Below are 24612 nucleotides of genomic sequence, written 5' to 3'. Positions count from 1 at the left end.
AATGATACTGAAAGCCCAAACCAAGATCGTATGGGCTGTGGATGGGTCGACCTTGGCGTGTGGGTATAGCCATGGATGGGGCCGGTCTTCGACATTGCCCCCAAATTTTTTTTTAAAAAAAAAATATTAGTATATACATAGTTTAAAATTTTAATTATTTTGTTGTATAAAGATTTGTTTGGGATCTATTTATTTTGCTGAAATTGAAAATTTTTTATTAAAAATACTGTAAATAAAAGTAAAAATTAGCTGAAATAGTACGGTAGGACTCATGAATAGTACTAAAAAGGGCAGTAGGGCCCATGAATAGTAGTAAAAATAAGCTAAATAGTAAAATAAGTTGGCAAAATTAATTATGCCAGATAGACACTAAAATTACACTTTTGTCCCATCTTAAGAATATCATTAATTTTTTTTTAAAGTAATGTTATATTCACAAATTTTTTTATAACATTTTTACAAACTGTTTAGGTAGTAAAATCTTATTGATTTGTATCTTTTTTTTTTTTTATGAGAATTGATTTGCATCTTAGTTCACCACTTACACTATTTTTTTACTTACCAATAATCACTCAACACATCAACAATTTGTAAAAAAAAAAAATTAGCCCTAGCATTGTCCTCTTTTTAAAGACCATAAAAAATATATAGATCTAAAATCTAAAACAAAATATACAAACAAAAAAAAATTAGCCCAATAATAAAAATTATCAATAGTAAAGTTAAAAAAAATTAATCAAAATCAACTAATTTTACCCAAAACAAACAGCCTAGCCTTTTAAAAAATTTTAAACAAAATAATTTTGTCTTTACCCAGTAACAGACTCAAAATAATTTTGCCTACAAATTTAAGTTGGTTTCATGTAACCGGCCTTGAGTTTGTAGAGAGCCGTTAGGGCATGCTTGGATTGAGCTTCGGTGCAATTACAACTATGCAATTAACCCCCCTTTCTCTCACAATAATTTTTAACTATATATATCTTTTTATTTTTACTTTTTAACTCTTTTTAATTTTTTTTTTAATTCAATGGTTGAGATGTAAAATTGTTTTTTGTATAACAATTACATTAGGTGTAATACCCTAAATCTCAATCCAAGCATGCTCACCTTAGGTCCAAGCCTAGTTGGGCCTATCATACTTCATATTGTATGCATTGTACTATTGTACATGTTGTACTACTAACCCTAGACTATGCTTATATAAAGCCTTCTCTACAACCTTAAGCAATGTCCTTGGCACAACAAAATTTACAACTGTAACTTAGCAAGTTAATAAACTGTCAACTTAATCGTTGTTAAATTTGTAGTGAATTATATTGTATCTCTAGACTTATTGATTTTATTATGATTTAATAATATGCTTTTACTTTCAACCTCACTAATTACATTTAAATTTATATAGTATACCCTTCTAAAAAAAAAAATATATATATATATATATATATATATATAGTATATAATAGCAATTCTTGAATTGTCGGGGGGAAATAAACTAAAAGCAAAAGCAAAATAAAGGCTCCTAATTCCTAATGGAGATAAAAAGTAACTTGATGCCATAATTATTCTTTAGAAGATGAAACTTAACCGCCTCAAACTTGAACTAATGCATTCACCTCTAATTAAGGAATAATGTGAGATGCCTTTGTGAAAGTTTATGCCTCCAAAAATGTGAAATTTCAAAGCTACCCTGAATAGAGATTATGATCGAACAAATGCAAATAGATCAGTTTAAAGTAAATATAAAGGAACTGAAATTTTAGGACAGAAAAATTAACTGAATCTCTACCCAGGGTGCAACTACAGTTCATATAACTTCTACCCACCAGGAAAGTGTCATGTTTACTAAAATGAAAGTTCAATGATCACTGTTGCAGATCCAAGTGAAAATGTCTATGTCAAGAATTAATAATAAATAAATAAAAAGTGGGAAAAAGAGTTAAACATTACGGTTCAGAAATTTAAAGTAACTCAAACTTTTAGAATGGCATCCCATGGAGTTGATGTGATGTTCATTGACAAAAATAAGTGACATATGCAAGTAGATTGAAAGAACTAGATTCCTTTCTTGATTTACGGTACATGTTTTGCATTCCTGAGAGTACCAACCACAGCATCTCTAAATGGGCAAAGAATCCTGCTTTGCATTAGAAAAGAAATATAGAATAATAAAGAGCAGCAAAGCAACAGCAGAAAACGAAGTATATATTCACTGGGTAGGTGAATGACCAAAACTGCTATGCTAAGGAACTAAATCAGGCAATCAGAGGACAAAGAAAACATGAGCAGTAGAAGCAACAATTTCAGAGCCACTTCAGGGAATTGGGAGACTGGAAGGGACTATGGTGCCTATACTTCTAACCATGATGAACTGAACCGTGTCAACCCCATGTTTTCTAGGTCCCGTTCCATACGAGTTACTCCTGTAAGTATAATATGAATTCATCCCAAATAAAACGAACCTTTTAATTGCGTTGTGTTACAAGTACAATTACCATAACATCATTGAGGATCATAAAAGCTGAAATTATAATAGTTTGTTGTGCATGCTAATAACATCAGTTGCTTTGATGTATGTGACCAGGAAGTAGGAGCAGGCATGCTAGATCGAAGACCATCATTTGTGGAAAGAAGTATAACAGGTCCCTATGGCTTAGCGAGGTAATCATAATTCTAGTTCCATCTTTTAAAAGAGCATCTTTAACCCAGATAGAAATTTTTGGAAGAATAAGATTCATTAAAAGTTGCTTCCTATATGGATTGAGTGCATATTACTATACTAGTTTAAACATGAATTTTGTTTGATCTATGTTACTGTGGAAAACAAAATTAGCTGGTTCAAATGCAGAGAGATGTAGTATTGCCTATTTGGAACTGCCTTTTAAATCCAAAGGAAAATAAGAATAATAATTTCGTCTTGGTTCCTATAGCAGTTGAATATGATTCGTGGTTTTTTTTTTTTTTTTTTTGGGAATCTTTGTTCCATATTTTTACTATGATGAAAGAAAAGTTGTTATTAACAATTTGAACATCGCTTCTGGTTAATTGCTTCAGTTTGCTTAACATGAAGCAGGAAATAAAACCATTTTTCCTTGTCAGGAAAAGGTATCATCAATTGTACCTGCAATAAGTAATCTAATCTTTACACTATTACCAGACAATGTGTCACTAGAGTGATCAGACAATTTACTTACTAAACTTTACTCTCCAAGAAAGGCATAAAAGAAAGTAACTTGCATATGATTTTCATTCTACTTTTCTGAATAATGAACTTCCTGCAAAATTTTCTTCATAACCAGTCAGAAAACAAGTACAGTGAATCTGTGTTACAAGTACAGTAGCATTCACTCATAACCTTCTGAAAGAATTTTTTGTTTTTTAAATTACATTCTGGATTTCCTGTGGGAAAAGTCCATTGGTTATGTTGGACAAAAAATTAGAAGTATTCTTCTCTGTTTTCAGAGTCTACAATTAGGCGATCTAGTTTTCCATTAATGTTATTCCAATTTTTTGGGGCTATTCGTGTTCAATGTTCTATTTCTTTGAGATGGCTTAACATTTGGAAAAACTAATAGTCAAAAAATGTTCCTATAACTAGCTCCAACTTAATTTCAAAAACCATATACGTTATGGCTTATATCACATTTTCCATCTTTTCTACTTCTAGTATCACTAACCATGGAAATTTTGCAGTGTTCCAGGAACAAATCTCTCTTCATTGCAAATTTTAGTCCTAGACAATAACACAGCAAGGGAAGCGTACCCCAGGCCCAGACAAGTCATGACAGAATCCCCTCCAGCATTCACAAGCCAGCGGAATATGCAGGTCCCTAGAGTGCAAGAGGACTCTAGAGTAACCCAAAATGAGAACAAGCTCAAGAGAGAAATCTATAATCCTGGTCCAAAGAGATTATCAAGGAGAGTGAGCTTGTATTACAGAGACAGACTGGCCAAAGATTCTTTGGATAAGGTGGAAAAAGAGGTAGATGAAGAAGGTAAAAGGTGTGCTATTTGCTTGGATGATTTTGATGCAGGACAAGAGGTAATGCTAACCCCCTGCAACCACATGTTCCATGAGGACTGCATCACACCATGGATGAAGAGCCATAGTCAGTGCCCCGTTTGTCGCTATGAATTTGGCGAGCAAACGAGAGAGCATTCATCAGACTTTAACAACAATAACATTGCAAGTGATCTTATTACAAGAGAGCTTCTTTCAATAGCCAGGGCAATGGAGGAAGCTTTTCTATGGGGCAGTGGTCCCCGCTAAGATGCCAACTCTGAAACCTTAGCAACAAATATATTTCTTCTTTTTTCTTTTTTCATTTTTGAGCCAAGGAAAGTTTGGAAGAGAGCCTATAAACCAAGTTCCAAGTTTGTGTATGATGAAGAACTTACATAGCAATCCACACGATAATAAATATTGTGTGGTTATAATAGTTCTTGATGATCCATAATTCCATTCATGTACTTATGAGCTGCAAAGAAGTTGAAAACGGTTGCAGCCGAGCAACTAGTAAAACATTTTGTGGGAAGATTAAAGTATGATTTGAATGATTTCACAGCAAAGCAATACATAGAAAGCAAGCAAAGAACCCAGATGTGAACAGGATTATGGTTACCCCATCTACAATTTTAAATTGAAAGCGAATTTCCTGAACCAAATTTAAGCAAAATACTGAAGATTAAAATTAGCCACAAAGTCTACAATTCAACCAACTTTGGAGGAAAATCTCATTTATTTGATTTCTTCATTGGTGAAAGGTTTCCATGAGTGCTCATAACAAATTGTTCATGTATGCCACGGACTTGTAGTTGTAACTTGTAAGTAATAGCCTGCCGCTATCCTTCTTGTGTTTTAGCACATTGTTGTAGCTTGCAAGTTATATACAAATTGGTTGTATATGACACGGACCTTTTCTTTTTTCTTTTCTTTAATTTTTTTTTTTTTTTTTTTTTTATATGAGGAGAGAGCACATTATTGTTTCAATCTGTGCGGGGAGTTTACTTACAGATTCAATTCTTGCCATACAAAATAATAATAATAATAATAAAAGGAAAAAGAATAATTAAAAAAAAAGAGAGAGAGGAATTTTGCAATAAGAGGATTCCTCACCAAATACGTTCACGATAAACTGTGCATAAGTTCCCCATCCCCATCTTGTATTTCGTGAATTTTGGACCCATTCAAACGAATATAGGGTACCGTACCATACGCTGAGGATAAATAGGAAACTCACACACTGACTAATGGAGAAAATAGTTAACTAGCACTAAAAAACTAACTATTTAGTTAGTTGTTAAGATTTCAAAACTAATTTGTTTTCTAGCATCTCGAGTCTTTTAAACTCGATTTTGGTCAATAAATCGACCATCAAACGCTCGATTTCTATGCTCTTATTACTGTCGACGTGGCAAGTTTGCCACGTGGGAACACAGAAATCGAGTCTCTAAGACTCGATTTCTAAGCAACTCACTGAGGAACCACAACGTCAGGGAAGAAAGCAGAGGAAGAAAAAAAAAAAAAAAACCAGAAATAGAGAGAGAGATCGGCGAGACCCAGGCGCCGCGCGCGGCCTGGGTCCGAGCCCAGGCAGACCCAGGCCGCGCGCGCCTGGGTCTCGCGAGCCCAGGTGAGACCCAGGCAGCGCGCTGGGTCTCGCCGATCTCTCTTTCGCGAGACCCAGGCCGCGCGCTGCCTGGGTCTCGCCTGAGCTCGCGAGACCCAGGCCGCGCGCGGCGCCTGGGTCTCGCCGATCTCTCTCTCTATTTCTGGTTTTTTTTTTTTTTTTTCTTCCTCTGCTTTCTTCCCTGACGTTGTGGTTCCTCAGTGAGTTGCTTAGAAATCGAGTCTTAGAGACTCGATTTCTGTGTTCCCACGTGGCAAACTTGCCACGTCGACAGTAATAAGAGCATAGAAATCGAGCGTTTGATGGTCGATTTATTGGCCAAAATCGAGTTTAAAAGACTCGAGATGCTAGAAAACAAATTAGTTTTGAAACCTTAACTACTAACTAAATAGTTAGTTTTTTAGTGCTAGTTACCTATTTTCTCCCTGACTAGTAGTACAAAACTAGGGGTGGGGCAGGGGCATAAGAGGAATTTTGCACCCATCCTTATAGGGTATCCATAGACCCGCTCAACCCGACCCACCAGGGCTGGAGCACTATGATGAAATCCTGTTGGTCACAAGACTTCAATACAGACAAGAGAATAATGAGATTTTTGTATCTTTGCCACTTGAACCTCAAGGACCTAACTAGCCATTGGCGAAGCATTGAAAGCCAAAGAATGTTGTACCCAATTTTGTAATGTCATAACAACCAATAGGAATTTAACATCTATGCAAGGACTAGTAAAAGATGGGCTAGTCTCCATTAGAGAGAGAGCAAGAAAAGGGTGATTCCACTAAGGATAGTAAAGGAGGGAAAAGCAAACATTTTGTATTTTTTGTTCTTTCAACAAATGCATTCTACCTAGAGCAGAGCATTCTCTTTGCTCCAACCGCGGTTTTTTGCCCCAGGCCTCATGGTGTTTTCCATGTAAAATATTGTGCTCATGTGTGTTTGTTAGGTTTTGAGATTTTAGGTTGGCAAACACATAAATAAAACTATCTTAGTACTTTTAGAGATCATTCTACATGCAATCTAAACCGGTGGTTATTGAAGTTGTTGCATATCAATTGTCTCATGTACTGGATCTAATCCTTTAAGTGGAGTCTTAAAGTTGTGGATTGGAGATTCGCATTGGAACAACTCAATATCAAAGAAGTATGTGGATCTTGAAGTTGAGTTTGGTAACTTTAGTTAAGTTCACACAGAAAATGCTTATTCAATTTGTATACTTATAATTGATAATGGATTTGTTCCTTGGCATTGATTAGGTAAAGTCCCTCCAAAGTTTTTACATTTCTATTTCACTTGTTTTTTCTAGATCATCATATATGGGTGTTGTATTTAAATTTTGTTGTATTTCATATTTATGTTTATTGCATTAGCAAAATGATGCATAAAATATAATTAAAAACTCGGCCTTAAAACTGATTAATAATTGTTTAACAGAGGTCTAAAAACCAATAATGTTTAATCCTTACTTTCTCACCTTAGTCTTGTCATAAACACACTAATTTAGTCATTGACCCAATTATACTGGCGCCCAAATGTACAAATGGTAAAGCTAAGCGACAATCATCCTTAGTACCTCACCTTAAATCTATTTACCACATCATACACAAACCAAGAAGGAAAATCATTTTCAAAGACTTCCTTCAAGGCAGTGAGATGAGACAACTTTAACCGCATTATTTGAATCTCAATACTTATCTCAACTTTAAGCATGTGCATTATTTGGCTGTAGCTTGGTGCAAGTCGTGGGTTTTTTTTTTTACTAAGTTGTGGTCAGCTATATGCAGTTGTGCCACTTCTTAAGTCATGAATCAAATTTAAGGTGATTTGAGAAATTTGATCCCTTTAAACAAATTTTTTTTTTCACATTTGTTCTAATTTTGGCTTATAGGGGAAAAAAGTGAAGAAAGAAACTATGTGTTTGATGAAAATTCTAAATAAAATAAAATTTAAAAAAAAAAAAAAAACAAGGGAAAAATAATGTTACAACTAACATCTTTATTGAATTTTGATAGGTTGAATCAAATTGAGAGAGAATTAAAGATAAAGATTTCATATTTGGCATATACCTTTTAATTTGGGGAGAGGTAGCAAATCCTCTATGTGTGTGTGTGTTTTTGACAAACAAGGGTATCCAGACCTCTTCGAGTATCTGAATATTCTCTCAAGTGTATGCAATCCCTTTGTCCCACACACACTAGGTATAACAAGGAAGAATCCCATCGGATGACTCCAAGATTCTAGCAAGAGGTTTCGAACCCAAAATCTAATGGATATCATGAGACTTTACGAACCACTTAGCCAACCCCTTGGGGTTTTTATGTTTAAACTTGAGTTCCTCTACTATTGTTTCACAATATGAGTATGGCATGATTTTTTATTAGCTTTAAAAAAAAAATATATATATATATATATATATATATATATAGTATATTACATTAGCTGGGTTACTTATAGAATCTTACATGTAGATGGTTCATGACCTCAATTGAATATTGCTTAGAGAAAATAAAAAAATTACCTGGTGCTAGAGATAGCATGGCTTTTTTTGATAATGTTATGATGCCCATATATTAGGTCATTGAAAAATTACATTATACTGCAAATATAAGTTGTGTGAATTTTTAAAAGCAAATTCTTCATTCAGAGCCAACCCAAAAAATATGGGATTAAGTCTTTGTTGTTATTGTTATTGTTATTGTTATGATCCTCATCCATAACCAATGTGTTAGAACTTCGAATTTTGGATCGGTTATTATTCTACAAATATAGAAACTTTGATGAAACAGAATAAAACAGTCCTTTGGTGATTTTTTGAAATCATAATCTGATTTCAAACAAGTACTAAACTTGTTATCACTTTTCACATATTAATTTTTTGATTCTTTGTCTAATAAAATTGCTATATCAGTTGGGAAGATTTGATTTCACAAACATAGAGAAGTCTTTTTTGAAGAGGTGAACAATTTTGCAAATCTTCGAAAGCTTTGATAGGCTCTAGATATTTTTGTTTTTGGTTCTATGAGTACTCTTCCCCACCCTCCCCTTATTGTTGAACTATTTTCCAAGTTTTCAATTACTGTTAAATTTGGTTTCTTGTGTAAATTTGATATGTCATATTAAAGTGAATGGTTATTGTTTATTGGAAATAAATTTCAATGAAGAATACTTTCAGAGATCTATTGTATGATTTTTCTAGTATATTTGTCATAGGCTTGTTTCTTTGGTTGACTTTTGGTAGAAGATTAATTGGTATAAACTACAATAAATTGTTGATTAAATGTAATTCTTTTTTACATTTCACTACTCTACACCAAATTATATTTTTGCAACAAGTGCTATTTTAATGAAAAAAAATTTACAGTGGTTTTTTTTTTCATTGCAATAGTTACTTAAAAAGTGATATTTTATTACATCAATAATTTATGGATGCAATAAACTATTTATATAATATGTTGCAACAAAATTGGATAATGTAGAATTAATTATCAACATCACATCAAAATATATAATTGCAATTTGCAAAACCCCCTTTATTGTTAGAAAACATGTTGCAATAGGTAAAAACTTATTTCTCATACATCTAACCGAAGCATTTGACTTTTTTTTTTTTACTTCATGAGTGTTTGCCACATCAGCTCTAAAGCTCTCACAATTTTCCACGTCAGCTAATTATTTTATTAAATTTTTTATACTTATTTTCAGTACTCGTTCTTCCCTGATACTTTTTCTCAATCTATGTCTCTCTAATGGTCTTATGGTCGAAGGAGTAAAGCCATCTTCGTCTGTCACTCCTTCTCTCATCTTCTCCTCAGTGCTATACAACACCTTCCTCTAAAAATTGGTCTGAAGTCGCTCACTCCAATTGCTCATGTAGATACAATCCCTGTCCGTGGTCCATTAGTTGTGAGAAAGTGAAACCACTGCCACGAAATTCTAATCTAAGATGGCATTAGAGTGGGTGAGCCTCTCGGTGGACATGAAGAGTTAGAGGAGGAGGTTTAGGCTGAGCTGGGCAATTTTCCTTCACTTAGTGATGCAACTGTGACTCAAATTAAGACTCAGGCGAGTTCTTCTTATATTTAAGTTTTTGAGATAATGCAAAGGTGCTGTGATAAATGGTTTAATTTTTTATACCCATGCAAAAAATCTTGGTTTAATTGTTCTAATGAACTCTCTTATAATGATCCAAATAAACGACATAAGGGCTCAGGTTGCAATAAGGTTATTTTGATGCCTAATTCTTTTGTTGTGAGTACGGAATATGCAAAATTGTTTCTAATTTCTAAATTACATTATTCTTAAATTTTTTAGGCACTCGAAATTTATGCTTCTCTCTATATCAGCGCCTGTAAATCAACCAAGTTATATTTCAATATATTTTGCAATATTTGCTATTGCTAGCTAGGTGTTCAACAAAAGTCCTCCAGCTCCAAGAGCAACTAGTGTATATGTATTGGGATAATAGAATAGATGAACTGGCATAAACTTATGATGGCCCATGGGTCACTAAAATGCATCATTAACTTGTGTATTTATGTTTTATAACTTTTATCTATGAAAATTGTTACTTGGAATAGCGGGGAAACTCATCTTGTAAGCTCATTCATTATGATTGAAATTCTTTTATGGGGTGAGATAGTGAGAACTATATGAATTCTTGTAAGCTCATCTCCATTTGCCCATATGTAATATTTCATGCATCAATTAATTTTGGACCCTTTTGCTATGTTGTGAGATAGTGAGAACTATATAAAATATAAATTTTTGCTAAACGTCACATATTTTTAAAAATCATTCACATTTTTAACTCATCTAATTCCATTGTCCACAACTATAAAGCTAATTTGGTTGAAAGCTCGATCAATTTTTTTTTTTTGGGTGCCTTCAAACTTATTGGAGAATTAAATTATAAACTATGTTAAAGTTACCATGACTTTTGAGTGGAATTGTGATGTGTTTTTGTGTTAAAATCTATTTCCCTCTCTCTTGTGTGTGTGTTTGTTTCTTTTAAAAAAAAAAAAAAAATTGTTTCTAAACTATGGTTAAACCATAAAAGCTTCTTCTAAAAAAAAAAAAATTCATAAAAGCTTTTTTTTTTTTTTTTTAGAGTTTTAATCTATGATATTCACTCAATAAACATATATTTTTTTATCAGACCAAAACACCAATTGATTTTTGATGTAGGCGGAGATTGAACTACAGATCTATTATTCAACCATAAAAAACTTTACCAGTTGAACTAACTACAATCCACCCATAAAAGCTTGTTTAATGTACTAAATTGACTACATTTTGTATTATAAATTGTAATTTATGGGGTGGGGCAAACATATCCAATATACTTCTCTCTCCCTCCCTCTTGTGTGGCAATATACTTCTCTCTTAACTTGCTTGCAAACCGTTTTTACATTGTTACTTCCAAATTATAATTGTTGATTAGTATGTAATGTGTATGCAAAGAAAAATACTATAAAATTTATTGCTTTACGATTGGATTGGTCTCTTCTCGAAGTGTAATAACAATAACAACGACAATAAGAACAAACCTTAGTTCCATCCTAACTAAATTAACTTTACGATTGGATTGGTCTCTTCTTGAAGTGTAATAACAATAACAACAAAGATAAGATCAAACCTTAGTTCCATCCTAACTAAATTAAAAAATTCTTGACAATTATTATCAGAGAAGTGTTACGTTTACATCATTTTCATAACACTTTCACTTTCACAATAAATTGTAGGTGGTAAGATGTTCTTGGTTCTAATTTGACTCTACAATTTAAATTATTTTTTTGCCCACCTAAAGCAACCAATAATAATTCCGTCACTTAAGATTTATTGTAAAAATATTGTGAACATAGTATTTCTCTTATTATTATTACATTTTTTTGCAATAAAAAATTACAAATTTATACCTTACAATGGAGGGATAAACATATACTTCCTCTGTCCCAATTTGTTTGTCATATTTAAAAAGTTAAATTTTTTAAGTGAACATCATTTATTGTCTTATCTACCTTATAAAAATGTATAAATTTATAAAACTACCATTAAATAAATTTATCAGTTTTTTTTAAGAGTTATTCTTAATGAAGCAACTAAAAAGATACTCCAATTAGATTGATTTTTTTAATATTTGTTAGTTTTCTTTTCAAATAATTTTGAAAATAAAGTATGGGTATAATAAGAACATTAGTGAATTAATAATTTGTATTTTTAGAAACAGGACAATATTTTGGGACATGCCAAAATAGAATAAAGAACAAACAAACTAAGACCGATGAAGTATTTTTTTGCAAATTTATTCGCTTAATGAAATGATTAATTCCTTACAATTAGAGACAAGAAGATGAGATTTATCATTTGTGATAACATGACCTTTAAAGTATTTTATCAATTATCAAAAGAAATTTTTTTAGTGAACAAATAATTAAGCATTTTTTAAATTGTCAAAAATTTTATAACTTAACTTATTGGCACATCTGGTCTTCCTAATGAAAATCTCCATAATTCAAATCCCTCCTCCCATCATTACTATTAAATTATTAAAAAGAAATAAATTTTTAATAAAAGGAAAACATCTTCCAGATTATTATTATTAACAATTTATTATTGAAGTTCATCTATTACTTTCCTTATTCAAATTTATTTATTAAAAAAAAAAAAAAACATAAAACATAAACAAAAAGTAACCCCTTTAAATTATCACGTAAACAACTAAAATGAGTCAAATGACAAGTACTGACCTATGTTTTAAAAACCGAACCGGACCGGCCGGTTCAACCGGGAACCGGACCTTAATCCGGTCCGGTTACTAGTTAAAACCGGAAATGAAAGAAAAACCGGATAAACAGTGAAAACCGCCGGTTCAACCGGTATAACCGGAAACCGGTGCAGTTAAACCGGTTTTAGCATTTCTACCTAAATACTTCAGCTGTTAACCCAAAAAAAAAAAATTTAAAATTAAAAAGAGAGATGTTATTTCAGATTTAAGAAGAGAGATTTTGATTTTGAAAATGCTCTCTCAAGTATGAAGTGGTGAAGCCTAAAACACTTACAGTAAACCAAAAATATCATATTTACTTTACTTACCTTTTGCTCAAAAGAAAATAAAAAAAATCAGATTTATTATATTATGTTGAGAAAGAATCAAAGAAGCCCAAAGATAAGCAGATTTGTGATGATCTGGCTGCTTCAGTTGAGGCTTATTTTTTGCTGCTCTTGCATCTTGCCTGTCTGCTTCAGCTGAGGCTTATTTTTTGCTGCTCTTGCATCTTGCACTGCACTTATTCACGCCAGAGAGGAAGAGAGAGTATTGAAGAAAGAGATGAAAAGCAAAAAGCAAAAAGTGAGGTGGGTACTATTGTTGTTTGTTGTACCAAAACGTGTGGATGTAATTTCAAAATGTGTGGTTGTTGGGAATCTTGGGATATGTAGAATCAAGAATGTGTGGAGGGGAAAAAATATCAAATGGGCAATGATATTATTACTCATGGTGCACTTACTTTTTGTTATTTGAAAGATTAAAAAATAACTAAAATATTTTATAGTAGACTTGTAGGCTATGAGTGTTTGTATATGTTTTTTTTTTTTTTTTTTTTGGTTGAATTGTGTTCAATGGTGTTTAAAAGTTGATAAGCCAAAGTTTAATGTTTTACTATTGTTTAATTTTTTTAGTTAAAATGATTAGTTATAAAATTATTTATTTATTTTTATAATTATTAATTAAATTATTTATGACGTCACCGGTTCGACCATCGATCGGACCCCGGTCCAACCAAAAAACCGGTAATCAGTCTCTTTTTCGGTTCTTTCATCGTACCGGTTTTTAAAACCATGGTACTGACTTTACAATTATCACAAAAAGCATAAATGAGGTGTAGATTTTCTTAACAAAGGTACTGACTTTACAAACATGAATGTTGAAAGAACACGAGGAAAAAATCTCACCAAGCAAAACAGGGAAGCCAGCCATTTTAAAGGCGCCACGTACGCCTTCCCCAAACCACATCCACTCCTTCTATAAACACCACCCCTCTCCCTCTACTTTCATCTCACTAACACTACTCTCTCTCTCTCTCTCTCTCTCTCTCTCTCTCTCTCTGTGCGCCAAAGAGGCCCAGAGCTTATATTATCTAACGCAAAATACACAAACAGATACAATCCTTCTGATTAAATTAAGGTACACCCTTTTTCTTCTTATTCTTATTATTTTCTGTGTTTATACTTTGTTGAAAACTAGGATGTGTAATCAAGTTGTTTCATTTTCTGTTTCTGGAACCCAAAAAGAAAAGGAGGTTAGTTGGTATGAGTTAGTTATTAGTTCAATTTTATAATGATTATGGTAAAATGTAATATTGGGGAGTAAATATTAGTGGGTATTTGAGAAGTAGAGCTATAGCCATGTTTGTGATTCAGTTCAATATGTGTGTGGTTGTGGTGTAAGTTTTAAGTTTTTTTTTTTTTTTTACCCAATTCTTCAAATTTTCAATTTGTAGGCAAATTTGCTCTATAGATTGGTTCAATATTAGTGGGTATTTGAGAAGTAGAGCTATAGCCATGTTTGTGTAGTTCAATATGTGTTTGGTTGTGGTGTAAGTTTTAAGTGTGTTTTTTTTTTACCCGATTCTTCTAATTTCAATTTGGAGGCAAATTTGCTTTATAGATTGGTTCAATTTTACTGGAGTTGTCGTTAAATGTCATTTTCGTGAATACATGTTAGTGCTAAATTGAGAACTACAGTTAAGGCCATCTTTATGTTTCAGTTCAGAATGTGTCTGGTTGTGTGTGTCTGTGTGTTCTCGTCCAACACTGCATATTTCAAGTCTCAAGCTTTTGTGGTGGCAAACTTACCTGTATGGATAATGGATTTGAGTATATTAGTGGTTTAAAGAATGAAAGAAATTACACAGTGTATAAGAAATATATGCATCTAAGGAAAATCTTATGAAAAAAAGGGGGGGGGGGGGATTGAATACAGATTCCTTGCTAAAGTTGATTTTTTGAAGCTATGTATGGTGGCTGAGATTCTGAAGGTAGAGGAGAAGTAAGGAAATTTAAAATCTTGCAGACAATTTTAATCCTGACCTGTTTTACTTTTGTGCTATATGTTGGTGATAAGAAAAAAGCAATGCTCACTGGAAAGAGATAAGACAAAAGGACTGCCATCTCCAGTCACACATATTTTATTGACTCCTTTTGTTTCTGAAGTAATTTTGGGTTTCATGCATTTACTCTTTCAAGGAAAATAATAGGGGCACTAATAATTAGCACTTTCAAGGCAAAGGAACATGAAAAAGAAATGGCAGTATGGATTTACATTGACAATATTGTTTGCTGCAGAATGAACTTTTTTTGGAATATAGGGTCATTCATTTACAGAAATGTCAATTGTAATAAAATAACAATCCCGACCACCCAACCCCACCCCCCTCCAAAAATATATATATATATATATATATATGATAGTGAGAAATTCAAAAAAAGAATAAACGAATGGGATTAGTGAGCTATGATGTCATTGTGAACAGCCAGTTTGGTTGATGGAAAGAGATGAGTACTAATCAACATGTATTGTTTTATTTTAGTCTATATTAATTTGTAAAAAAATCAACCAGCTCATTTACACTTTCTAGATGCTTCTTTTTATTTGCCTATTTTATAAGTTACTTATTGTAGTAAGGACAACAAAACTAAACTTTTATGATGCTGAAAAGAAAAATAAGGGATAGGTTCGAGGTATCATAGGGGTCAAAATTATGTTGATACTCTTGGGATGGCCTTGTGTAAAAACTTGCTTGTATAAAGGATCTTTTTCTTGTGGTCCTTTATTTTTCGCATCATTGATTCGAATTTGCCTCAATTACTAAAATGTAGTTAAAAGACTTTATTTCCCCTTATTCTATTCTGAATGAATCTTGAATTTTCTTTTTTCACACTTGCGATGATAATTTATGTTGATTTTTCTTTTTTAATGTAAAAGATATTTGTCCTTTCTTAAAGATATTGAGCACCTGTTGGTTAATTTCCATAAGCTGCTCATGTTTTTGTGAGGTACTAATATAACCTAAATCTTCATGGATTCAAATTCAACGTTTGTTCTCATGCATATTTACTAGACTACTTATTTTCATTAGGTTATCACTTAGTATTTTGTGACTATATATATGACTTACATATTAATGATATCAGTGCCTTTTTCCCTGGTTCCAGCAATGGCAGCATCATCTGCATGCCTTGTGGGGAATGGTTTATCCACCCAAAGTGCAAAACCAAGTTTGAGCAAGGACTTATATGGGAGGCAACTCTTTCCTTCTTCACGCCTTCCATCATCTGTTAAGGCAGCAAAAGCAGTTTTTGCAAGGGCATCTTTGGACCAGAAGCACCATGAAGGAAGAAGAGACTTTGTAAAGTTGTTGCTTGGAAATGTTGGAGTTGGTGTGCCTGCTTTACTGGGAAGTGGGAATGCTAAGGCTGATGACCAAGGGGTTTCTTCCTCCAGGATGTCTTATTCTAGGTTTTTGGAGTATTTGGACAAGGATAGGGTGAAAAAAGTAGATTTGTTTGAGAATGGAACCATAGCTATTGTAGAGGCTGTTTCTCCTGAACTTGGTAACCGGGTGCAGCGAGTTCGTGTGCAACTTCCAGGACTCAGCCAAGAGCTCCTTCAGAAGTTCAGGGAAAAGAGCATTGACTTTGCAGCACATAATGCTCAAGAAGACTCAGGTTCTCTTTTGTTCAACTTGATTGGGAATTTGGCTTTCCCTTTAATCTTAATTGGAGGTCTATTCCTACTCTCAAGGCGTTCATCTGGAGGCATGGGTGGTCCAGGTGGACCTGGGTTCCCCCTTGCTTTTGGTCAATCTAAAGCTAAGTTCCAAATGGAACCAAGCACTGGTGTGACTTTTGATGATGTTGCTGGAGTAGATGAAGCCAAGCAGGATTTCATGGAGGTAGTGGAGTTTCTGAAGAAGCCTGAAAGGTTCACTGCAATTGGGGCTCGCATTCCAAAAGGGGTTCTTCTTATCGGTCCTCCTGGAACTGGGAAGACTCTGCTAGCCAAGGCAATTGCTGGTGAAGCTGGTGTTCCATTTTTCTCTATCTCAGGTTCAGAGTTTGTTGAGATGTTTGTCGGTGTTGGTGCCTCTCGAGTCCGTGATCTTTTCAAGAAGGCAAAGGAGAATGCTCCTTGCATTGTATTTGTTGATGAAATTGATGCCGTTGGACGGCAAAGAGGAACTGGAATTGGTGGAGGGAATGATGAAAGAGAACAGACCCTTAACCAGCTTTTGACAGAAATGGATGGTTTTGAAGGTAACACTGGCATCATTGTGATTGCAGCAACCAACAGGGCTGACATTCTGGACTCTGCCTTACTGAGGCCTGGACGTTTTGACAGACAGGTATGGATTTGCAAACAAATGACTATTGATTTTATTGATTGAGTGAATACTAAAATTTGTGCTGTATTGCAGGTAACTGTTGATGTTCCAGATATACGGGGGAGAACAGAGATATTAAAGGTTCATGGTAGCAACAAAAAGTTTGATACAGATGTTTCTCTTGATGTGATAGCCATGAGAACACCTGGTTTCAGTGGAGCAGATCTTGCAAACCTCTTAAATGAGGCAGCTATATTGGCTGGTAGGCGTGGGAAGACAGCAATTTCATCTAAAGAGATCGATGATTCAATTGATAGGATTGTGGCTGGAATGGAAGGAACAGTAATGACAGATGGGAAAAGCAAAAGTCTGGTAGCATATCATGAAGTTGGGCATGCCATTTGTGGGTAAGTATGATAATAGCTTTTGGTTTTGGTTATTTTAGATATTATCCATATAATAAATATTATAAGGCCATTTTCAGCCATAAAGTACTTTTATGTACACTGCGTGCTTTTATACAATCTTTACCCAACATTACAACCATTTAATATGATAAAGATTTCTTTTATATTGAGAGGCATCATCAATTTCTGTGATGGTTACTGAAATAACCACTACCATACAAAAATTTTCTCTAGTAACACAAAAGACCATCTGTTTCTTTATCATAAGTCTGGCAATGCTCAAAAATACATTTTTTTGTGGAAGCTTTGGCCAAATTCCCAAACTTTGAATGCTAATGTATGGTGCAGGTGACCATGGATTTAAGGTTACTGTTACTCTAAGATATAAATTTCACAATCATGCTTCCTAGCCACTAATAACTACTTGTCTCTTCTCTGCCCCCTGTGCCTCTCATAAGCCTCCCTAGTTTGTGGAGCTCCATCAATCTCATGTATTTTATTATATGCTATCGCTTTCTCTCACCATCATAACTGTTTCTCTCTTCTCTTCCTCCTGTCTATGGCCTTCCTGAACATTTTTGGATTGACCTTTCTTTTTCAAACAGTCATCATTTGATAGAGCCCAAAATAATTTATGATATGATTCTATGTTTTTCTTCTGTGCAGTACTTTGACTCCAGGGCATGATCCTGTTCAAAAAGTGACCCTCGTTCCACGTGGTCAGGCACGGGGTCTTACCTGGTTTATTCCTACCGATGATCCTACCCTTATCTCTAAGCAGCAGCTCTTTGCGAGAATTGTTGGTGGACTTGGTGGCAGAGCTGCAGAAGAAGTGATCTTTGGTGAGCCAGAGGTGACAACAGGTGCAGCTGGTGATTTGCAGCAGATTACTGGTTTGGCAAAACAGGTAATTTAACATTTTCCTTATTTGCCCAAGCAATGTATTGCAAAATTTACCATCGGTTTTGGTTTTTTGTTTCTAGTAGTTGATGCTTAAAATTACATAATTCTGCTTGGTTCTCAGTTAAGTTATTCGTCTTCCCCTATATCTAGGCATATCTATGGCATTCCTACTTTGCTTTTGTAATTAATAGCTCTTAAACTGCTTTTTTTTTTCTCCTCCACTGAAAAAGTTAATGGTGGGATTTCAATGATCTGTTGGCAGATGGTGGTTACATTCGGAATGTCAAATATTGGCCCATGGTCACTTATGGACTCATCAGCCCAGAGTGCTGATATCTTCATGAGAATGATGGCAAGGAACTCAATGTCAGAAAAGCTTGCTGAAGATATTGATTCTGCCATCAAGACACTATCAGATAATGCGTACCAAATTGCATTGAGCCACATAAGGAACAACCGGGAGGCCATTGACAAGATAGTGGAAGTCCTCCTTGAGAAAGAAACAATGAGTGGGGATGAATTCCGGGCAATTCTCTCAGAGTTTGTTGAAATCCCAGTTGAAAATCGGGTCCCTACTTCATCACCCTCGCCAGTCGCCGTTTAAGCATAAATCATACTTCAACTGTCATTGTTATTGACACATGATCATACATCTTGAATTAGTTAAATGTATCATATCTGTAATCTATTGTAAAAGGTGAAAGCAAAGTTTATTCTCTGTAGTCTTTGATTGTAATCTAATTTGAATTTGTGATTCACAAATGTTCTCCACCCATCCCACTCTCCCTTTCCCCATCCCTTTTTTTCCCAACAGACCTTATAATTTTATTGGCAGGCTTGATGAGAAAATCTTAGGGGTATAAAATTTCGTAGGCTCTATTCTTTATCTTCGGGTTGCTTTGTAATACCAGTGGCAGTGGTTAGCAGTTGTTTGTTTGTTTGTATTGTTGATAACACAAATACAAAACACAGAAGAACGTATATCACAGTAGACATAACAAATACAAAAAACACGAACAGAAAACAACAAAATCAATGGGCCATATGTCACAAATAATCCTATTACACAATGAACTATGAACATTCCTACAAAATCCCAGCCTATTTCCTATATCCTTCTTAATCAGCTTTTCTTATATCCTTATTAATCAGCTGCAGCAAAGCCTCCTCCAACAAAGCCTCCTCCAATAAAAGGAAAAAAATTTGGCTCCAAATATGTTTGGAATTGTTTTACTTCTACCCATGTTATGTTAATGAAAGAGACTATTTATGTGTAGTTTTATCCACAAAACATTTTTTAATGAGTCATGTAAATTGTTTAAATAATACATGTAAATAGTTTTATAAATTACCATATAATGGATTGAAAAGATAATTCTAAACAAGTTAAGAGCCAAACTTTATTCCCAACAAAACCCTTCAATTGCACAACCTTGAGTTCCTCTAAAGCTAGATATGTTAAATACATGCAGCCCAAACCACCCTACAAAAATATTTGAAACTCTTCCTTTGAGAGACCGCAATACACCATCAAAGCACCACATCTTAAGAAGAGACAATTCAATTTATTTCACACAAATGGATAAGATAAATCTAGATTCTATGATTGAACACTCAAAAAATGCATGTGGCTAACCATAACTAATCTTATTGAGGATCCATAACCGATTCCAAGAAATTTGAAACTAAAACTTTGTTGTTGTATGAGTGAACACTTAACGAATAAACGCTCATGGCTCTCAATATGACTCCTGATAAAAATACACATGTAAACAACCAACCATATCGACCGTATCATGCTTAACCTAGTCCTCATTCCAAGCAAAAAAAAAAAAAAAAAATCTTGACTTTAGAGGGAATCTAGGAAAACAGAATCAGCATTAGAGAAACCGACTTGTGAATGCCCTGCTTGAAAAATCACCATCTCTTCTGACCTGGCTGGAGGGCAATGCCAAGGACTTAGCATACAGGGCCTAAATATAATTAATTTTTTTCTATGAGTCATTTATTTTAAAAACTTCCCAGACTTTTTTTGAGGGGTAAGGGTTACATTCATTTACACAGCCTGCCAAAGAGTTAAGAGACAGAGACAAACCAAATGTATGGACAGGTCTTGTCTCTGTATACTCGGCTTCTCTTCCAAACTCAACACCCGTCACACCCTAGCCAAATACTTTTTCTGCACAGTCACTTCCAAAATTGCATCTAAAGTTAGTGAAGAATTTACCAACCTCTGCTCTAAAGGCCACATAAAAGAAGCCTTTGAGAGGTTCAAATCTGAGATATTTTCAGACCCACCTCTATTCTCCAATCTCATCAAATCATGCATACCCCAAAAGTCTCTTTCATTGGGAAAACAGCTCCATTCTCTGATAATTACATCTGGGTGTTCCTCAGACAAATTTGTTTCAAATCACCTCCTTAACATGTACTCCAAAATTGGAGAATTACAAACAGCGTTGACACTGTTTGATCATATGCCTATAAGAAACATAATGTCTTGTAACATTCTGATTAATGGGTATGTTCAAAGTGGTGATTTGGAGAGTGCCCAGAAGGTGTTTGATGAAATGCCTGAGAGAAATGTTGCGACGTGGAATGCAATGGTTGCAAGTCTGATCCAATTTGAGTTTAATGAACAGGGTTTGGGTTTGTTTTCAGAAATGCATGAGTTGAATTTTTTGCCTGATGAGTTCACTCTGGGAAGTGTGCTCAGAGGGTGTGCAGGGTTGAGATCCTTACACGCAGGGCGTCAGGTTCATGCTTATGTGATGAAATGTGGGTTAGAGTTCAATCTGGTTGTTGGGAGCTCCTTGTCTCATATGTATATGAAGTCTGGAAGTTTGGAAGAAGGAGAGAAAGTGATTAAGTCAATGCCAATTCGCAATGTGGTTGCTTGGAATACGCTTATTGCTGGAAAAGCTCAAAATGGGTATTCTGAGGTAGTGTTGGATCAGTATAATATGATGAAAATGTCTGGTTTTAGACCTGATAAGATTACATTTGTGAGTGTAATTAGTTCATGTTCGGAATTGGCAACACTTGGACAGGGTCAGCAGATTCATGCTGAAGCAATCAAAGCTGGGGCTAGTTCGGTAGTTGCTGTCATCAGTTCATTAATTAGCATGTATTCAAAATGTGGGTGTCTGGAAGATTCTATAAAAGCTTTCTTGGAATGTGAACAAGAGGATCTTGTGTTGTGGAGTGCAATGATTACTGCTTATGGGTTTCACGGGCGAGGAGACAAGGCCATCAAGCTTTTTGAAAGCATGGAACAGGAAGAGTTAGAGGCAAATGATGTTACATTTTTGAGCTTGTTATATGCTTGTAGTCATTGTGGTTTGAAAGAGAAAGGAATGGAATTCTTTGACTTGATGCTTAACAAATATGGACTGAAGCCTAAACTAGAACACTATACATGTGTAGTTGACCTGCTTGGTCGGTCTGGCTGTTTGGAGGAAGCAGAGGCTATGATAAGGTCAATGCCTATAAAAGCAGATGCTATCATCTGGAAAACTTTGCTATCTGCCTGCAAAATCCACAAGAATGCGGACATGGCAAAAAGGGTTGCAGATGAAGTGATTAGGCTTTATCCTCAAGAATCAGCTCCTTATGTTTTACTTTCAAACATTCATGCTTCTGCTAAAAGGTGGCAGGATGTTTCTGAAGTGAGGAAAGCCATGAGAGAAAGGAAGATAAAGAAGGAACCAGGTATAAGTTGGCTGGAAGTGAAGAATCAAGTTTACCAGTTCTGTATAGGTGATAAATCCCATCCAAAATCAATGGAGATTGATTTGTATTTGAAAGAGCTAACATCAGAAATGAAGTTACGAGGTTATGTGCCTGATACTGCAGCAGTTTTGCATGACATGGATAATGAGGAGAAAGAATACAACTTGACACACCACAGTGAAAAGTTGGCAATTGCTTTTGGTCTAATGAACACTCCTTCAGGTGTGCCAATAAGGATCATGAAGAACTTGCGTGTATGTAGTGATTGCCATGTTGCCATAAAGTACATATCTGAAATCAAGAACCGAGAAATTATTGTACGAGATGCTAGTAGATTTCACCATTTTAAAAATGGGAGATGTTCTTGTGGAGATTACTGGTAAAGAGGAGATAAAGATGCCTCACAAGTTGATAGGATTAGTTTATTTTATATATGATTTTAATCCAAACTATTTATCTTATATGCACCATTCATTAGTGGAAGAGATGACTTTGTTTTATATGGACCTTGACAAGAAAATTCGTATCTACCGGCTTTGACATGCCGTTCTTGCTTTTATCATTTATAAATTGATAATTTTGCATCAAATGGGATGGTCTATTGCAGAAACTTTAAGAATCCCTTGCTGAACATAATTGTGTGTAACAGTTCTGCTAGGGACACCAAAATTTTCACAAATCCTTTCACATCTTACTCACATGCATTTGAAAAAGTACTCGACTGGACCACCACAACACAAAAACAAGAGGAAGGGTGTAGAAAAATCGGTGAGTCATTGTCAGAGAGACTTTTACTTGACGTAATCTATGGGGCAATTCCTTTTCAGTTTTAATGGGAGGCAGCAAGGATTGAATATCGTGGTGTATTCCTTGTTGGTTTTTGTTTGTTTTTGCAGTTCCCTTTTATTGAACTGATTATTGTATCAGTGAGCTTAATACAGTTTGCTCATTCATTCTACCCCTCCCCCCACCAAAAAATACAGGAACATGAGAAATGAGATTCAATAGGTAACAAAGCAGTGGAAATGGAAGGATTTCATCAAATTTATGTTGTAACTATCAATGAAAAGCGTTGATTAACATAACAAATCGATTGACAATAATGAACACCACTATTGCTTAATTGTGCCATTAAAAGTCAGCTTTTCAAGTTGTCGCAAGTCGCCACTTAGAAGTAATCTAGTACGATTGCAGGGTTAAATCCGGGGTAAATCAAATGTCCTTACATTTTGCAAAGGGGAAAAAAGTAATGAATCAAAATAAGTATTTAATTTTATAGATATATACACAGCTTAACTCTAGTGCACTAGAACTGACACGATACAGACATGCGTCTAATTTTTGCCACAAGTTTATATTGTGTCAGCTCCAGTGCACTGGAGCACTAGAGCTATAAGCTGTATCCATAATCTATATAATTATATGCGTTTTGAGTGATTAAATTTATAAGAAATGGATGCCCTCATGCTATCATACCCTTTCTTTGAACCAAAGAATAAACATGTCTATGTATCTCATCAACATTAGCCCATAAGTCTACAAGGATGTTCTTATGTTCTTTACATGTAAGTTATCCGTGATTCACTATAGTCAATCTTAAAAGTTTATACAAGAGTATGATAGTATTGATGTACAAGATGTAAGTCTTACTAAACAAACTACTCAATCTCATCACAATTTTGTAGGACATAAAGTGATGCTACATAATAATCTGCATTGTTTATCTTTTGTACTACACTCTTCTTGGAAGGACGGCCTCTCTTGGAGAATATGGATAATTGTCGGTCATCATTTCACTTAGGTCGATTAAATATTTCAATCCTATTTGGACACCGTGAGCAAAATGTTAGACATTAGTCTATGAAGTACCTTTCCATAATGGACTCTTTTGGGTGTGCCTTATTCATACCAAAAATCTTTTGTTTCTCAATATTTAATATCTCTCTTACGCAAATCATTAGCCTATAAATATATGATAATGATAAGAAATGTTACAAATGAGATCATGAAAAAAAAATGATAAAACTAATTAGCCACTATCATTTTGAATTAAGGTTTGAAAAATTGAATAAAAAAATTCTACAATAATTTTAAAAAAAATTATGTTGGGATAAATATGATTATGAAATGCATTACTTTTCATTAAATTAGTCCAAATTGTATAATAATAATAATAATAATAATAAGACTACCTTAAATCCATCCAAAAAAAAAAAAAAGTCTACCTTAAAAAAGATATAACATTCTTCTTTTAAAAAAAATTTTAAAAAAAAATGACGTGGCTAATAGAAAAGTGACGTGGCATTTATAATTTTACTGCAGGCACTTATAAAATGACGTGGCAACTTAAGTGTCCTATACCATATCGGTTATTTAATTATAAAGTTGTCATGTAATCTTTAATTGGATTTTATTTATTCTTATGCCAAAAAAAAAAAGGATTGGCTTCAGCCCCTCACTCTCTCCTCCCCTATTTTCCCTTTCTTCGCTTCACTGTTTTCCAGTTTTCTAATCAAGTGGCCGGACCACCTCAAAGCCAACAATAATTTATTGGAAACTCTCTTA

The 24612-nt window shown here is 34.3% G+C and overlaps 3 protein-coding genes across 4 annotated transcripts; all 3 read left to right on the top strand.

The window, feature by feature from the left end:
- Window positions 1-2155: 2155 nt before the first annotated feature.
- On the top strand, window positions 2156-4877 carry LOC115957652 (E3 ubiquitin-protein ligase RNF6). Its single transcript, XM_031075948.1, has 3 exons — window positions 2156-2422; window positions 2582-2658; window positions 3691-4877. Exons 1-3 carry the CDS (start codon window positions 2279-2281, stop codon window positions 4265-4267), a joined length of 798 nt encoding a protein of 265 aa, XP_030931808.1. The 5' UTR covers window positions 2156-2278; the 3' UTR covers window positions 4268-4877.
- Window positions 4878-13558: 8681 nt separating this feature from the next.
- LOC115958469 (ATP-dependent zinc metalloprotease FTSH 2, chloroplastic) lies at window positions 13559-19201 on the top strand. 2 transcript variants are annotated; one of them, XM_031076880.1, is made up of 5 exons: window positions 13559-13806; window positions 15837-17026; window positions 17099-17412; window positions 18079-18319; window positions 18578-19201. In XM_031076880.1, the coding sequence occupies exons 2-5, from the start codon at window positions 15839-15841 to the stop codon at window positions 18917-18919; spliced, it is 2085 nt and encodes a 694-aa protein (XP_030932740.1). In that variant the 5' UTR covers window positions 13559-13806; window positions 15837-15838; the 3' UTR covers window positions 18920-19201. The 2 variants fall into 2 exon arrangements, with proteins under 2 accessions (XP_030932740.1, XP_030932741.1); XM_031076881.1 differs by having other exon boundaries at window positions 13671-13806; window positions 15816-17026; window positions 18578-19088.
- A 1032-nt stretch (window positions 19202-20233) lies between these two features.
- Window positions 20234-22530, top strand: LOC115958470 (pentatricopeptide repeat-containing protein At2g41080). Its single transcript, XM_031076882.1, has one exon. The coding sequence runs from the start codon at window positions 20418-20420 to the stop codon at window positions 22428-22430; it is 2013 nt and encodes a 670-aa protein (XP_030932742.1). The 5' UTR covers window positions 20234-20417; the 3' UTR covers window positions 22431-22530.
- Window positions 22531-24612: the final 2082 nt, after the last annotated feature.

This window comes from Quercus lobata, chromosome 8 (assembly GCF_001633185.2).
Source record: "Quercus lobata isolate SW786 chromosome 8, ValleyOak3.0 Primary Assembly, whole genome shotgun sequence".
In the NCBI taxonomy this organism is placed as follows: Eukaryota; Viridiplantae; Streptophyta; class Magnoliopsida; order Fagales; family Fagaceae; genus Quercus; species Quercus lobata.
The sequence above is the reverse complement of the archived record's forward strand: the minus strand, read 5'-3'. Positions and strand labels throughout refer to the sequence as shown.